The sequence below is a fragment of the Zalophus californianus genome, chromosome 11 (genome assembly GCF_009762305.2).
Source record: "Zalophus californianus isolate mZalCal1 chromosome 11, mZalCal1.pri.v2, whole genome shotgun sequence".
Classification (NCBI taxonomy): domain Eukaryota; kingdom Metazoa; phylum Chordata; class Mammalia; order Carnivora; family Otariidae; genus Zalophus; species Zalophus californianus.
The window spans coordinates 106797705-106812295 of record NC_045605.1 but is presented as its reverse complement, the minus strand read 5'-3'; the positions used below and the strand labels follow the sequence as shown (position 1 = coordinate 106812295).

General features: G+C 50.8%; 2 protein-coding genes across 5 annotated transcripts; one reads left to right on the top strand and one right to left on the bottom strand.

Moving 5' to 3' along the window:
- The first annotated feature begins 4083 nt into the window (after nucleotides 1–4083).
- Nucleotides 4084–5293, top strand: RNASEH2C (ribonuclease H2 subunit C). The gene is made up of 4 exons (XM_027580963.2): nucleotides 4084–4307; nucleotides 4495–4685; nucleotides 4778–4897; nucleotides 5200–5293. The coding sequence occupies exons 1-4, from the start codon at nucleotides 4136–4138 to the stop codon at nucleotides 5224–5226; spliced, it is 510 nt and encodes a 169-aa protein (XP_027436764.1). The 5' UTR covers nucleotides 4084–4135; the 3' UTR covers nucleotides 5227–5293.
- A 120-nt stretch (nucleotides 5294–5413) lies between these two features.
- KAT5 (lysine acetyltransferase 5) lies at nucleotides 5414–13193 on the bottom strand. Of its 4 annotated transcripts, XM_027580959.2 has the most exons (14): nucleotides 12984–13191; nucleotides 12818–12884; nucleotides 12424–12492; nucleotides 12196–12332; nucleotides 11756–11911; nucleotides 11592–11666; nucleotides 11412–11486; nucleotides 10484–10732; nucleotides 10317–10406; nucleotides 8576–8716; nucleotides 8399–8492; nucleotides 6284–6443; nucleotides 6078–6159; nucleotides 5414–5983 (listed from the first exon to the last, which is right to left on the bottom strand). In XM_027580959.2, the coding sequence occupies exons 1-14, from the start codon at nucleotides 12993–12995 to the stop codon at nucleotides 5849–5851; spliced, it is 1542 nt and encodes a 513-aa protein (XP_027436760.1). In that variant the 5' UTR covers nucleotides 12996–13191; the 3' UTR covers nucleotides 5414–5848. The 4 variants fall into 4 exon arrangements, with proteins under 4 accessions (XP_027436760.1, XP_027436759.1, XP_027436762.1 ...); XM_027580958.2 differs by having other exon boundaries at nucleotides 12818–13193; XM_027580961.2 differs by lacking the exon at nucleotides 11756–11911 and having other exon boundaries at nucleotides 12984–13184.
- Nucleotides 13194–14591: the final 1398 nt, after the last annotated feature.

The following is a 14591-nucleotide window of genomic DNA, read 5'->3' as shown; positions in this document are numbered from 1 at the left end:
AACACAGGTGTAAAAATCCTCAACAAAATATCAGGAAATTGAATTCAATGTACGTAAAGTTAGGCTACTAATTTAAAAGAATAGACAATGTTACCAATGTTTACTTTTAAAAACAGTAAGTAAATTATATATATCTGCAGTGGAATACATCATAAGGAAAAGGGAAACTATAAAAATAAATGATTAAACTGTGTTTGTTAATTATTGTTAGTTGTGGTGTTGTTATTTTTCTTCCAAGACTGTTGCGTATATAGTGGGGAACCAAGTGGATGAGAGCTGGCATTTTTCAGTGCAGGAGAAAAAAAGGATACAAATGTACAAGCAATGAGGTTAGTAATGCTCTGTTCTCCAAGAGGTAACAGTAGGATCTCATGATGTATTTTCCCTTTAAAAGAGAAATCTACATATTTCCTAGCTTTGTCCACTGAAAACATCTAGAAACTGAAAACATCCACTAAAAACATCTAGAAACAAACTAGTGGCAATGAGCACATCTAGTTTCACATTGGTTTCGTAAATACAATTTCCTAGTAAGAAAACCAGGGATCCTTGGAGAAATGGATGATTCAAGTCGGGGGCAGGAAAAAAAAATGTACAAGCAATGAGGTACAAGATGAGCCAGGAACGTCTTGTGATTCTGGAAAACAAAAAAACTATAAAAGACTAAAAAAAGGTCACATAAAAAGACTCATGGGCTAACTTGAAGAGGCTTTCATTGGCAAGATGGGACAATGTGGGGATTGATAGGAATAATAAGCACAGGGCACCTGGGTGGCTCAGCCGGTTAAGCGCCCGACTCTTGGTTTTGGCTCAGGTCCTGATCTCAGGGTTATGAGATCCAGCCCCGCATCTGGCTCCGTGCTCAGCGTAGTCTGCTTAAGACTCTCTCCCTCTGCCTTTCCCCTTCTCTCTAGAATAAATAAATAAATCTTTTTAAAAAAGAATAATAACCACAATTAGCTAAATTATATCAAAATGTTAAAAATCTATTTAATAATAATTTTTTAAAAGAGTCATAGTTGGAGCATTCCAGGGAAACAACTTATTTTAAAAAATGGAAATAAAAGGAAAGCATCAAGCATTTATTTTGCTTTTCTTAAACTCACTGTACCAAGGGGCAACCAGATAGTTGATGAGGGGGAGTTGTCTTTATAGAAGTATTATAGACAGTGAAAGAAGAATAGTGGACTTAGGGGGACCTGGGTGGCTCAGATGGTTACATGTCTGCCTTTGGCTCAGGTCCTGATCTCCAGGTCCTGAGATCGAGTCCCACGTCGGGCTCCCAGCTCAGCGGGGAGTCTGCTTCTCCCTCTCCCTCTGTCTTTCCCCCTGCTTATTCTCTCTCTCTCAAATGAATAAATACAAAATCTTAAAAAAATAAAAAGAAGAATGGTAGACTTAGAATATCAGCTTTTTGTAACCCCTAATGAATGAAAGGATCTAGGTAGTGATCATCTATGACAGCTAACCTCACAAAAAAGAGACATGAGGTATCCCGACAGAAGAAGATGCCACCCCCTCAAAATAATCTTGCCTCCTCCCCCCAGAGAATCTGATGACACTTCTAGATCTTACTACTAATTTGCAGGAAATATAGGACAGATGACCATGACCCTAGGAACACAATCAGTAGAATCCAGACTGTGGGAAAGTTGCAAAACCAAAAATATAAAAATAAAATCCAACATCTACTCCTGCGTTAAAAAACAGTTAGTAGGGGCCCCTGGGTGGCTCAGTCTTTAAGCATCTGCCTTCAGCTCAGGTCATGATCCCAGGGTCCTGGGATCGAGCCCCGCATCGGGCTCCCTGCTCAGCGGGAAGCCTGCATCTCCCTCTCCCACTCCCTCTGCTTGTGTTCCCTTCCTCACTGTCTCTCTGTCAAATAAATAAATAAAATCTTTAAAAAAAAAAAAGTTGGTAGTATAGGTTTAACCAGACATGTGTAACAAATCGAAAGGCAGCTTCATGATTATTGGTGAAATAGCAAAGAATTCCCATGAAAATTTCAGGAAAAAGAAAATGATGTCCACTGATATTAGTAACGTGTGAGATTGTTCTGAAAGTGCTAGAAAATGCTACAAATTACACAATACAACGAAGAGGCAAAGTTATCATTGTTTGGAAGTGGAAGGACTTAATTCTGGAAGACCCAAGAAAATAAACTGAAAACTCTTAGAAATAACAGAAGAATTCAGTATCTATCTGGTTTAAGAACTAATGTGTGAGAATCAACATCTTCCCTGAAAACTGTGTCTGCAGACCAAATCCAGCTCACTTCTTGTTTTTGCAAATGAAGTTTTTCTGGAAGACAGCCATGCTTATTTATTTGCATATTGTTTATAGCTGGTTTTATGCTACAATGACAAAGCTGAGTAATTGTGACAGAGATCATATGTGAGATTTGCCAACCTCTGCTTTAATAAAAAAGAGTTAAAAATAAAATGGAAAATGGGGCACCTGGGTGGCCCCGTTGATTAAGCCACCGACTCTTGATGTTGGCTCAGGTCATGATCTAAGGGTTACGAGATCAAGCCAGGCATCAGTTTCTGTGCTCAGCTCGGGGTCTGCTTGTCCCTCTCCCTCTGCTCCTCCTGTTGCTCTCTCTCTCATAAATAAAATCTTTTTTAAAAAATCTCTCTCTCCCTCTCCCTCTGCCCCTCCCCACTCCTCCATCTCTAAAAAAACTGTAATAATATAAAATGGAAAAAATCTAATTTATAACAGAAACAAATAAAAGCTATCTAGGAATACACTTAAAATATGTAACAACTATTATATACAAAGAAAACTTCACAATTGCACAAACATGAAAGAAGATGTGAATAAATGGTATTATGTATCTTTTTCTTGATAGAAACTAAATAAAGCAAGACTCTTTGATGTTAATACCCTCCAGCCAAAGACTGCCAGGAATACATCTATAGTTGAATAAATGGGTTTATTACTCTTACACTGTTGGGCATCTCAGTAACGGTATTTAAGAAGGGTTTATAGGATTTGGGCTTGTGCTAGGTGATTTGGGGGAGGGTTTAAGAAAGCCATAGTTTTGGGGCACGTGGGTGGCTCAGTTGTTAAGCGTCTGCCTTCGGCTCAGGTCATGATCCCAGGGTCCTGGAATCGAGCCCCTGATCGGGCTCCTGCTTGGTGGGAAGCCTGCCTCTCCCTCTCCCATTGCCCCTGCTTATGTTCCCTCTCTCACTGTGTCTCTCTCTGCCAAATAAAAAAAAAAAAAAAAAAAAAGAAAGCCATAGTTTTTCTCTGGATTGGATACTGTCAGGAAGTGAGAGTATTTCTAGGATGGGATATGTTAACAAATCTTACCTAGACAAAAGCTAAAGCTGTAATTGGTAAAGTTCACTTATATTACCCAAGATGGAGGGATGTTTCATCATTTTTGTGGTTTGGACAATGTTCCTGTCTTTGTTGGTGTTCACATGATTATAGAATGATCTTGTTTTTGTCTTGATCCTGCACGTCACATAGTGACTTGTCTGATGTTGATGTTCTGTGAAATTGTTCATGTTTAACAGAACACCACGCACAGCACCTGGAGGTCTAGAGGTGTGTTTCACTTTCTCAAATCTATAAATTAAATGCAATTGTAATCTTAATTGCCAGTTTTGCATGTGTTTGTTTTATGAAAGAACTTGACAAAACATATCTAACTTGGGTATCTGAACAAATAAACATTAGAGAGGACTTAAGAAACCAAAAAAGAAAAGTACTGCGAAAGCAAAAAAGACATAAGAAGAAAAGATTGATAAATCTGCTACAAAAAAATAAAAGTCACGGTTTGGAAAACAAGACACAAACTCAGATAAAATATCTTCAACTCATTTGAGGAAGGGTTGATGTTCCCGTAAAACAAACAAGCAACTCTCCCTACGAATAATATAAAAAGAGTACTTTTCGGAATAGTTTTAATTTTTTACAATAAGAACGTACCACCGAAAAACATTTTCAAGAAAAAAAGACTGGGACTTGAACACAGAGAGACGGGGCTCACAGAGGCTCCGAGGAGCCTCAGGGAAGGACTACGCCTCCCAGGGGCCTCTGCGCTGATCGTCCCCGGCCTCCCGACAGGCTCCGCGCACTTTCCGCGCCAGCTTTGGCCTTAGCCAGCGAGCGGCGGAGGATGGAAAGCAGCGACGAGGCGGCGGTCGAGAAGTGCCGCGTCCACTTGCGCCCCGGCACGCTGCGCGACGCCGCCCGCGCCACGCTGCACCTTCTGCCCTGCGAGGTTCTGGTTAACGGGCCCGCCCCGGTGGAGCGCTTCTTCACCCCAGCCATCCGGCAGGGTACCGATGGTGAGTGCTCAGCTCCGGACTACGGCTCCCGGCAGCCCCCGCGCCCACGCCGCGCTCTCCTCGGCGAGGAGCGGCGCGAGGGCTCCTGGGGATGGTGGTCCAGCGGAGGTGTGGGGAGGGCCCCAAGGTCTTGCCCCGCAAGGCCGGAATCGGGCCCTCGCCGAGACCCTGCGCCTACCTCCTACAGGACTCGAAGTGTCGTTTCGGGGCCGCAGACTACGGGGCGAGGAGGTGGTGGTGCCGCCCGGCCTCGAGGGATACGTGATGGTGATGGAAGAGAAGGGAGAGGTGGTGGGGAAGGACTTCTCGGAGGGTTCGTCGAACCTGCGAGAGGAGCAGGAGCTGGCGGCACCCCCAGAGGCGCTGGAGCGGGACTTTGTGAGCACGGGGGGGTGGGGTGGGGGGTCAGGGCTGGAGGGGGGTGCGGGCGGCAGCGGCGGCCCCGATGTTGAGCCGGGCCCCTTCCTCAGGACCGATTTATCGGAGCCACCGCCAGTTTCAGCCGCTTCACGCTGTGGGGCCTGGAGACCATCCCCGGTCCGGATGCCAAAGTGCGCGGGGCCCTCACCTGGCCCGGTCTGGCTGCAGCGGTGAGTAGGTGGTGGGCCTTCACTCTTCCAGGCCCCATCCATTAGTTACCCTGTGATTTCACGGTTATTCCCTGGGTTATCCAGAATCTTGCCCGAGTGGATTTGGGGCTTCGGGGCTGGGGAGTACAATAGGGCAGATGGAGCTTGGGTCTGAATGGAGGATTAGACTGGTCAGGAGCATGTGGCTTCCCCACCTCAGACCTGTCTGGAAGGGGCTCATTCTGAGTAGCTTGGTCCCTCCGAGAGTGTGTGGGCTACCCAGTCACTGTGTGTCAAAAATCCAGTAGTGACTCCTGTTGCAGATTCACGCACAGGTGCCTGAGGACTGAGAACTGGAACTTGACATTGAAAGCCACCGGTCCCTCCACCCCAATAAACCAGCTCTTCGTTCTGGAACCACTGACTGATTCCATCACCCCCGAATAAACACGCTCTTCACAGCACCTGTGAGTCTGTGGGCACCTTGGGAGTCCCTAAGTTGGCACTGCCCCTTCTCCCACAAGAAACTTCCATGGCTCTGGCCTATAGAAACAATTTATTGCCAAGGGGCAGTGAGGGCAAGAGAGGCCAGAACTTTGCAGCCAGTACCCACCCCCCCAACTCCTATTTTACAAAAGAAATTTTTACAGCCACTGGCCCTCTGTCCAGCGTGCGCCCCCCGCCCACCCCCCCCCCGGTCCCCCCCATCGCACTATACACAGCTGCCTGGCTCCGTAGAGTCCCTGGTTCATAGCAGGCCCAGACCTGCAGCCAGCTGACCTTGGAGCTGACCTGAGCCCTGAGCTCACCTCGGTGCTAGGCACCAGCCAGGCCCTACCAGGCCTGTCCTCTCCTTATGGAGCTGTCCTCAGCCCCACCTCCCTTGGTGTGCCTCTTGGGGGCCCCGATAGGGGTGGGATGTGCTGTCAGCCCCAGTTCTGCTTTGTTGCCACTGCTATGGACAGTGTCTGGTCACCACTTTCCCCTCTTGCTCCAGTCCTTGGGAGTGAAGTGCAGACACTTGGAGTCGATTCGAAGGAGCCGCTTGAGCATAGCTCTTTCATGTCCATCCACGATGTCCTCCGACAGTGTGAGGATATACTGGCCCTGGATGGGAGATGGGGCCAGGGCGAGTCAGCCCGCGCAGGGCCCGCACTCTGCAGCCCTACACACACCTGTCTCCCCCTGCCTGCCTCCCTACCTTGTAGTAGTTGATGAGGTTGAGGTACTGTAGAGTGGAAATGACATCCTCCTTCTTGATGCTGGTGATTTCACTGATCTCGCTGTGGGAGGGCAAAGATCAGGTCCTCTGGAAGCCTTCATCTCCGCCCCAAGCCCCCAGGAACCCCAGGAGTGAGGATGGACCATGCCATGCACCCCCAGGGTAGGAGGTAGGGCCAGGCTCACTTGATGGTGATCTGTGGCCTCTCCCCGCTCTCTGACTTCAGCCCCATCAGGATTTCCAGGATGGTCTGGGACCAGTAGCTCCGGTAGGACAGGAGGCCAAGGTCTGAGAGGGGCTTCTCAGGGGTTCCCGTTTTCCCTTCCACTTTGGAGAGTTCATAGCCTACAGCAAGGGAGCAGGAGGGGGTGGGTAAGCGATCACACCTCTGTGCAACCAACGTTTCAGAATATGAGTTAGAGAAGTAAACTGCCTGGTTTTCATTTCGGCCCCACCGTGTGGGAGTCTGTGCCCTGGCACATGGGGCTTGTCTGCTGCGTCTGTTTCCTCAAAAAGAACTATGGAGCATTCATTCTTCATCTCTGTGCTGTGGAGGGTTCTGAGAGAGCAGCTATAATCCACCTGGAGGAGTACTCAGGCGCCAGGGGAGTGCAGAGAAAATGACACGAAAGGCAAGTGCCTCTGATTTTCATCATTCCAGACTCTGCCTGGGTCTGTGAGAAGGCAGGCAGACCCCCACGTGCGGTCTAGGCCTGAGAATGTTTGGATTTGCAGTCAAATCAGTCCCCCTAGCTGTGACCCAAGGAGCATCAGCTGCTCCAGGACCAGGCTGCCCCAACTAGGTGTTGACAGGAACCAAAGAGAGAGGCACCAATGCACTTCCCAGGTCAGAAGGCGGCCATTCCTCACAGATAACTGACCTCTCCAGGGGTTCTCTCTCTCTGCTCCGCTCTCCTCTACCCTGACTTCTGGCCGCTGGCAGACAGTTCCCAGTGAGCCCCTCAGGCCCTGCGAAACCTTATATAGCTTTGTGTCTTTTGGTAGAGTCTTCATTCTCTCCCTCAGGGTCCTGGGGTGTCTCCCATTACCTCTAGAAGCCCTTCTCCCTCAGTCATAACTATGTTGGGTCACGGACCTTTCTGCCCACCCCTCCCAATCTTTACCAGCCAGCCTGGCCCAGTCTCCTGCGACTTCCACCAAGCAGCCTGGCTGGGAGCAGGACAGAGAAGCTGCTGCTTTAGAGAAAGGCAGCACGGAAGGGGAAGGGGGCACGGCTGGGTTCCCACTCAGCTTTGCTGGGCCCACCAGTGCGTGTGGAGTCCTGACAGATCAGCTGGAGGCCACACACTCGCCTCAGCAGGGAGCTCCCGGCCCCTCCCGGGCAAATATCTACCTGCCCTCAAGGACTGCCTGCAATGGGCACTTCTTCTGGTATACCTGTACGCTCCTGCGGGGCAGGACTGAGCATATCACACTGGTGACCTTGCCCATATCCTGTCTCCACTGAGGTCTGAGCTTCCAAACTTAGATTAATTTTAAGTATCTGCCCATTCTACCAAGCTGGGGGCTTCCTGAGGATGGGACTCCACCTCGGCCTCATTCTATTAATAAAATTCCTCAAATGGACCATGACCTGGATCAAATCAAGCCTCTATGTCTTCACCCAAGAGTTCAGGCTCACTCCTGTCTCTCAGGTCAGAACTTGATTATCCCAAGGGTTCCGTTAAGTGGTGAGTTGAATGGAGTGGGGTAAGCTGCTGGGAAGCAGAAGGGGGCCTTGCAGTTGGAGGACACAGAAGAGTTCATGTACGAAGGGGCAGAGTCGCTCGTGGGCTTCATGAGACGGACCTGCCCGAATCCAAGGAGCAGAGGCTAAAATCATATGAGTCAGTGCTTCTTGCTTTTGCTGAATTAACAGCATTTTAAACATCCACTGTGTGCAAGGCTCAGGCCACAACTAGGGAAACGAAGCACTGGTCCTCACTCAGGAATTTGTATGATGGCCCAGAACCAGACAGATGAGCAACAGGGGCTCACCTGGCTTCTGCCCAGGGCCCTCGGTGGGAGCATAGGAGTCAGACTGGGAAAAGTTGGGTGGTGCTTAGAACCTTAGCCAAGGAAGAATGAGGGGCTGAAAACCTAGCCCACACGAGCAGGGTGGTCACCCTGAGCAGGGAGAAAACCTTGGGAGAGTCCCAGCTTTCTGGCCAGCTCACGTGGTGGTAGGGCTGACAATCACAGCAACCCAGCATGCTATTATGGGGGAGGTGCGATGGCAGCACCGGCCCCGGGCCTGGGCCTGCAGGTGCCGGCCCCCGGCCCAGCGCGCAGGTACTCACTGAACTCGATCAGCAGCTTGCCATAGCCCCGGCGCTGGTAGGGAGGCAGGGTCAGGATGCATGCCACATTGTAGTCTTCTGTGGATTCCTTTTCCTGGAAGACGGGAGTGGTGGGTGAGTGAGGAGGGGACATGGCTCGGGGCAGGGCTGAGAGAGGGGGTCCAGGTGAGTGCTCACCTTGGAGAAGTAGCCCACGATGTGGAAGCCCTTGCAGTCATACTCTGTCATGACATAGAAGAGGAAGGGGTCTGTGTCATAGTACAATGTCTTGTGGTCGAGGAAACACTTGGCCAAGAGACACAGGTTCTGGGAATAACTCTGCAAAGGAAAAGGCCTGTCACCACTCTGGGTACCCTGTCTTAAATGTGGCCGTTATTGTGGTTTCTTTACCGGAGGCTGATACGAGACGAGCCTTCCTCCCTGGGGCCTGACCCATTCTCTCAGTCAGGCTGTCCCTGCCACACAGGCAGAGCTACTTCTCGGTGTTAAGGAGCTGGTGTACCAGCTCCAGGATAGCGTCTGACCAGCAGCCTTGCTGGGGAGCTGGGGCAGCTTCACCCGTTCCCCGCACCTCCACCTAACTCCTGCCGGGGGGTTGGGGGGGGGCTTCCACTGCCCTCTGCTGTAGCAACAACCGTCAACACATTGTGGCATGTCTCCAGGAAGACAGACTCTGCCAAGATTTAGGAGAGCAGCTCTACCCTGGTGACAGTCTAAGGATCAGCATGTCAAAAACCACAACAGTCTCCCGCCTACAGTCACACCTACTGGAGACTGATTTCCTGTCCTACAACGGAGAGAAAGTATTCTGAAATTGAAAGTAACAGCCTTAGGGGCGCCTGGGTGGCTCAGTTGGTTAAGCATCTGCCTTCGGCTCAAGTCATGATCCTGGGGTCCTAGGATTGGGCCCTGCGTCAGGCTCCTGGCTCAGCAAGGGGCCTGCTTCTCCCTCTCCCTCTGCGTGCTGCTCCCCGTTTGTGCATGCGCTCTGTCAAATAAATAAAATCTTAAAAAAAAAAAATGAAAGAAAAAAGAGAAAGTAACAGCCATAGGGGTCACCCCAGCAAAATGATTAATCTTGCCGCTTTGCTTTACCTCTATACATATGTTCTCCTACACATCAGACATGGCTTTTTAACCAGCCTGCTAGGCCCTGCCATCTGGATGCCTAAGTCCACACTTAATAACAGGGCAGTGGTGAAAGCAGCAGTATCTCCCTCAAGCTTCCTCAGCACCCAGGCCAGAGCGCTCCCCTCGGTTCAGGATGCCTCCCTCTCCCTCACTGCCCTCCATGCCCCAGGGGCGGTCTCATAGTCTTAGCTGAATGCATCTACATTATTCCCTTCTTCCTCCCTGCAGCCACAGACTAAGGCAGCTTTGAAGCCCAAAACCTGCAGTGACCCCTGCTCTTCCCCCAACTGATCTTCTTCTCACCAGCTGAGCTCTTGTCTCTTGGAACCGCCTCACCTCCCCCTCTCTGCCTTTAAGCCAGAATGATCTTTACCTTTCACACCATCTGTACATCCATGCCTGCCCTTCAGAACCCCACTGCGTGGGATCCCCTTACCCACCTTATCCTTCATGTCAAGGATCAAAGATCACCTCCTCTGGGAAGCTTTGTGGGCCATCTCCAGGTCCTCATAACCCACCCTTTGTTTCATGACACTTAACCCTGGGATCTGAGTGGATGTTGGCAAATCTGTTTTTTCTGTGGACTGTGAACTCAGAGATTTTGTCTAATTACTGATCATCTTTATACCTCCCATTACCTGCCTTACGGCAGGAACTGAACAAAAATGGGATGAACTAATCTGCGGGCCAGACTACTCAGTGTTTTCCTGAACAGGGAAGAGCTGTTCATTTCATTTCCCCCAGACCACCAGTGCCGATGACTCCCCACTGCCCCTCAGCCACAGACCTTGTTCTTACGGCCGTCAATCTCAAAGAAAGAGATGGTGCCCTTGCGGTAAATCTCATTGCCCGGAGGATGTCGCAGGTCACACTTGGTCTGAGGAAGAAAAGAGGATCAGAGGCAAGGGCAGGGTGGGGGGTGGTAGGAAAGCAGCCCCCTGGGGCCCCTCATACCAAGTGACGCTGCAGACACTTGAGGCTCCGGCCGTATTTGAGGCAGAACTCACAGAGGTAGAGGACGGGCAATGTGGTGAGCTCCTGTGGGTACGGAGAGAAGTACCATGGCTTCAGGCGGTGCCGGCCCAGCTCGATGCACTCAATGTTCTTCATCCGGGTGACAATGTCGTCGTGGCTCCGGTCAGACACCAAGCTGCCAGTCATGCGTGGCGCTGACGGTATTCCATCTGAGCTGTCCTGGGAGTCCTGTCCAGGGCCAGTGGAAAATACCAGGTTACAGGAGACAGCTCAAGCAGGACACCTGACAGCTCGCATAACCCTTCCATAGCTTTCCTTGTTTGAGCCTAACCACCACGCTATGGTGGGGCGGGGGGGGGCTGGTACTGTATTATATCCCCCGCTTTCCAAATAAAGAGAAGGAAACTAGGAAAGTTCTCAATTGCAGTTTGAAAAAGATCACCCAATGACTGACCTGAACCAGCTCTACCTGGTTCCTAATCCTACCAACAACCATCACTGCCTACCACCGCTTGTTTATTTAAAAAAAAATTTTTTTTTATTAAAGATTTAATTTACTTATTCATCAGAGAAAGACAGCAAAGCAGACAGAGAGAGAAGCAAGCTCCCTGCTGAGCAAGGAGCCCAACGCAAGACTTGATCCCAGGACCCTGGGATCATTCCCTGAGACGAAGGCAGATGCTTAACTGACTGAGCCACCCAGGCATCCCTAGTTTATTTAATTTTTAATAATCTCTACACCCAAGGTGGGGCTCGAACTCACAACCCCGAGATCGAGAGTGGCACGCTCTTCCGACTGAGCCAGCCAAGTGCCCCTTCTTGTTTATTTTTAAACCAATCACTGAACTCTCCATCCTGCCTATGTTCCCTCCCCTTTTCACCCATCTTCCCTTCTCCCCAGACCTACCTCGTCAGTGCCCAAGCAATTTGATTTTCGCTTCCGTCCTGGCTGAGCTGCCACTGCCCTACGGGCTGATCCATTCTGCAGGTAAAGTGGTGAGAACAGAAGGGAGGGTGGTGAAGGGAGCCTGAAAGCGGCTGCCAGAGGGGAAACAACAGGAAGAAGAAAAGGGTTTGGGGGACTCACCTGGGGAAAAACTGAGGCTGGGGCTGTCTCGCTGGGCACTGGAGTTGCTGGTGAAACCACCTCCACCTTCCGTTTCTGCAGAGAGAAACCAAGAAAGGTGGGTCAGAAGGTAGGGAAGGTGGGACCTCAGAGGAAAGCAAGGTCCCTGGAATTGCTGAGGGTACCGTTGAGCGGTGGTTGGGCTGCAGGCAGGAGCTGGAGGAGAGCGGCTGGTCAGGCTCGCCACCGGGAATGGCCTCCCGCTCCTTGGGCAGGTTGAAGCGGAGTGTGATCTGGACCGGGATTGGCAAGGTCTTCCCGCTGGCCTGGGCGGAGGCCGGCTGTAGAGATAGGTCCAGGGTCTTCCTCTGGGGTGGGGATGGTGGTGGGATGGGAAAGGGGAGCAGGGGCCCCTCAACGTGGAGTAATCAAGCCCCACCCTCTGCCCTCTCAAGGACATAGGAATAGCTACTGGACTCTGGAAGCTACAATTTGGCCCCCATCCTTTGCAAGCTGAAGCCAGAGTGGAAGGGTGCAGCCTTCTACCCATCCAAAAGCCCCTGAGGCCAAGAGATGAGAAAAGTAGGAGGCAGGAGAGAAAAGGTGAAGCAGGGGACCTACTCACCACCTCTCTCTCTGGAGAGCCGGGGCGAGACCCAGGAAGTCCGTTCTTGGTGGGAGTCTTGGCCTCTTTCTTGGGGAACTGAATCTTCTTTAGGTCCAGCCGCTCGTGGGTCACCCATTCATCCAGGCGTTTGTTGACTGCAGCAGTGGGGATGGCTCAGGAAGGAATGCCAGAGGCTGTCTCCCAACCCCACCCTGCAGCCCTACCTCACCCCAGCCCAGGACTCACAGTCAATGTAATGGACGTAGAAAAGCTTGCGACCACTGATGTCCTTCACGCTCAGGATCTCGGCCAGGGCTGTGGGAACAACACAGGCAGGAGCCTTAGTTGAGCCAGGCGATGAGAATCCACCCTCCTGAGACCTGATCTCCACCCCCAGGCCGGATCCCTAAGCCCCAGCACTTGGAAGCTTTCGCCCAAACCCCCTGTAGTCACCAAGTGCCGCCCCCTCTCCAAGCCCCGCCCTGTTCTTCGGTGCGGCAGAAAGCCATGCCCCTCGGGGGGTATCTGCGCCCCGCCCGCCCCAGGATTATAGAGGCCCCACCCCCTCCCGAGGGTTCGGTTGGCTCCCTCCCGCCCCTCGCCCTCAGGTTCCTTAGCCCCGCCCCCCGACGTCACTCACGCCACTCATCTTCGTTGTCCTGGTTCCGCCGAAGCACGGGCAGGCGGCAGCCCTCGATTATCTCCCCCTGGGGAGACAGCGCGGCGCCAGGGTCGGCTACTGGGGGGCCTCGGGTTCTACCCACCTCCCCTGGCTCCCTCCGCCCCGCCCCGGGCACCGGACTCACCACCTCCGCCATCTTCCCTCCCTCCACTGCCACTTCCGGCCCCTCTGGGAGACGTCACTTCCGGGACTGAACGCGCTGTAGGCCCGCGTCTCCTGAAGCCGCTCTAGAAGAAGATTTTTGAGAGACACCGCTGCCCAGCTGGAAGCAGGCAGCCGTGCCTTTTGGCTGGCGGGAGAGTGGGGTGTTTTAAGTTTCTGTCCGAGTCCTGGGCGGAATCCCCGAAAGGCGCGCAATGATTGGAGGAAAGCTGAGTCCGTCACGTGACGCCCACCGGGTGCGACGCCGGTCACGTGGCTACGGCGCGGGTCACGCGGGACCAGGTTTGTGCTTGGAGGACGGCCGGGATCGGGCGTCGTCGCCAGGAGGAACTGCGCGTGCTTGGCGCCGGGGCCGCGGTGGGGGGGACTGGGGGAGACTGGGAGGCTGGAGAAGTGGGCGGGACTGCGAACCGACGTTATGCCTGGCGGGTTTGTTGACTTCCTTCCTTGGGGACGGGGATGCAGATGCTTCGGCTTGTTTTGTATATTAGGTTTCTCAAAAAATAATATTCATGCATGCATTCAGCAGACATTTAGTGATCCTCTAGCATGTGCCAGGCATTATTCTAGGAGCCTGTAATACATTAGTGAATATGGTAAAGGAGCCTGACCTCATGGAGCTTACAGCCTTGTGGGTTGGGAGGAAAAAGAGAGGTATAGATAACAAGTGTATTTAAATTTAAATTATTTAGTATATAAAAAAGTGATACTATGAGAACACCCTCCCCCCAAAAAGTGCAAGCCAAAGGAGATGGGTAAGGAGGTTGCAGTTTTAAGTAGAGTACTCGGGGCAAGCCTGGCTGTAAGTCTATTATTTGAGCAAAGCTTTAGAGGGGTGAAGGAATGAGCCAAGCAGATATCTGGGAGGAAACTCTCCCCCCAAAACAGACCACGATAAAGGGGAGAAAAGTATGATCATCAGATCATCAGAAGAAAATGTCTATGGTGAACATTTTGGTTGATTGTCTTGTAGAATAGGGGTGGGCAAACTGGCCTGTGGGCTAAATCCAACCCTCTGCTCGTTTTCCTACAGCCAGTGGGATGGTTTTTATATTTGTTAATGGCGGGAAAACATCAAAAGAAGAATATTTTGTGATACATGAAAATTAGGAGATTCGAATATTCCTCATTTATGTTTTATCTATGAGATAGATAAGACTGAATAATTGTGCCTGGGATATGGTCCACAAAACCTAAAATATTTACTGCCTGACCCCTTACAGAAAATGTTTGCCAGCTTCTGCTTTATAGACTGTTGTGTTGTCTGTTCAATTCAAAAGTAGGTTCTTGATTGTGTATATTGTGCTGTTCCCAGTTCATTTGCTTAGCAACATAAATTGAACACTTGTCACTAAATGCTCTGTAGCAGTACTTTAATGGCTACATTGTGTTTTGTTGTTTAGATGCATTTTAGCTGCCATTACTAATTTACTGTTGTTGAATATTCCAAGTTATTTCCGATTTTCCCCTATTACAAACAGTGCTGCAAGCATCCTTCTTTATATGTACAACTTTCTAGATATTCATCCTAGCATGATTTGCGCAGAAAATGTAAATGGGGTAATGATTT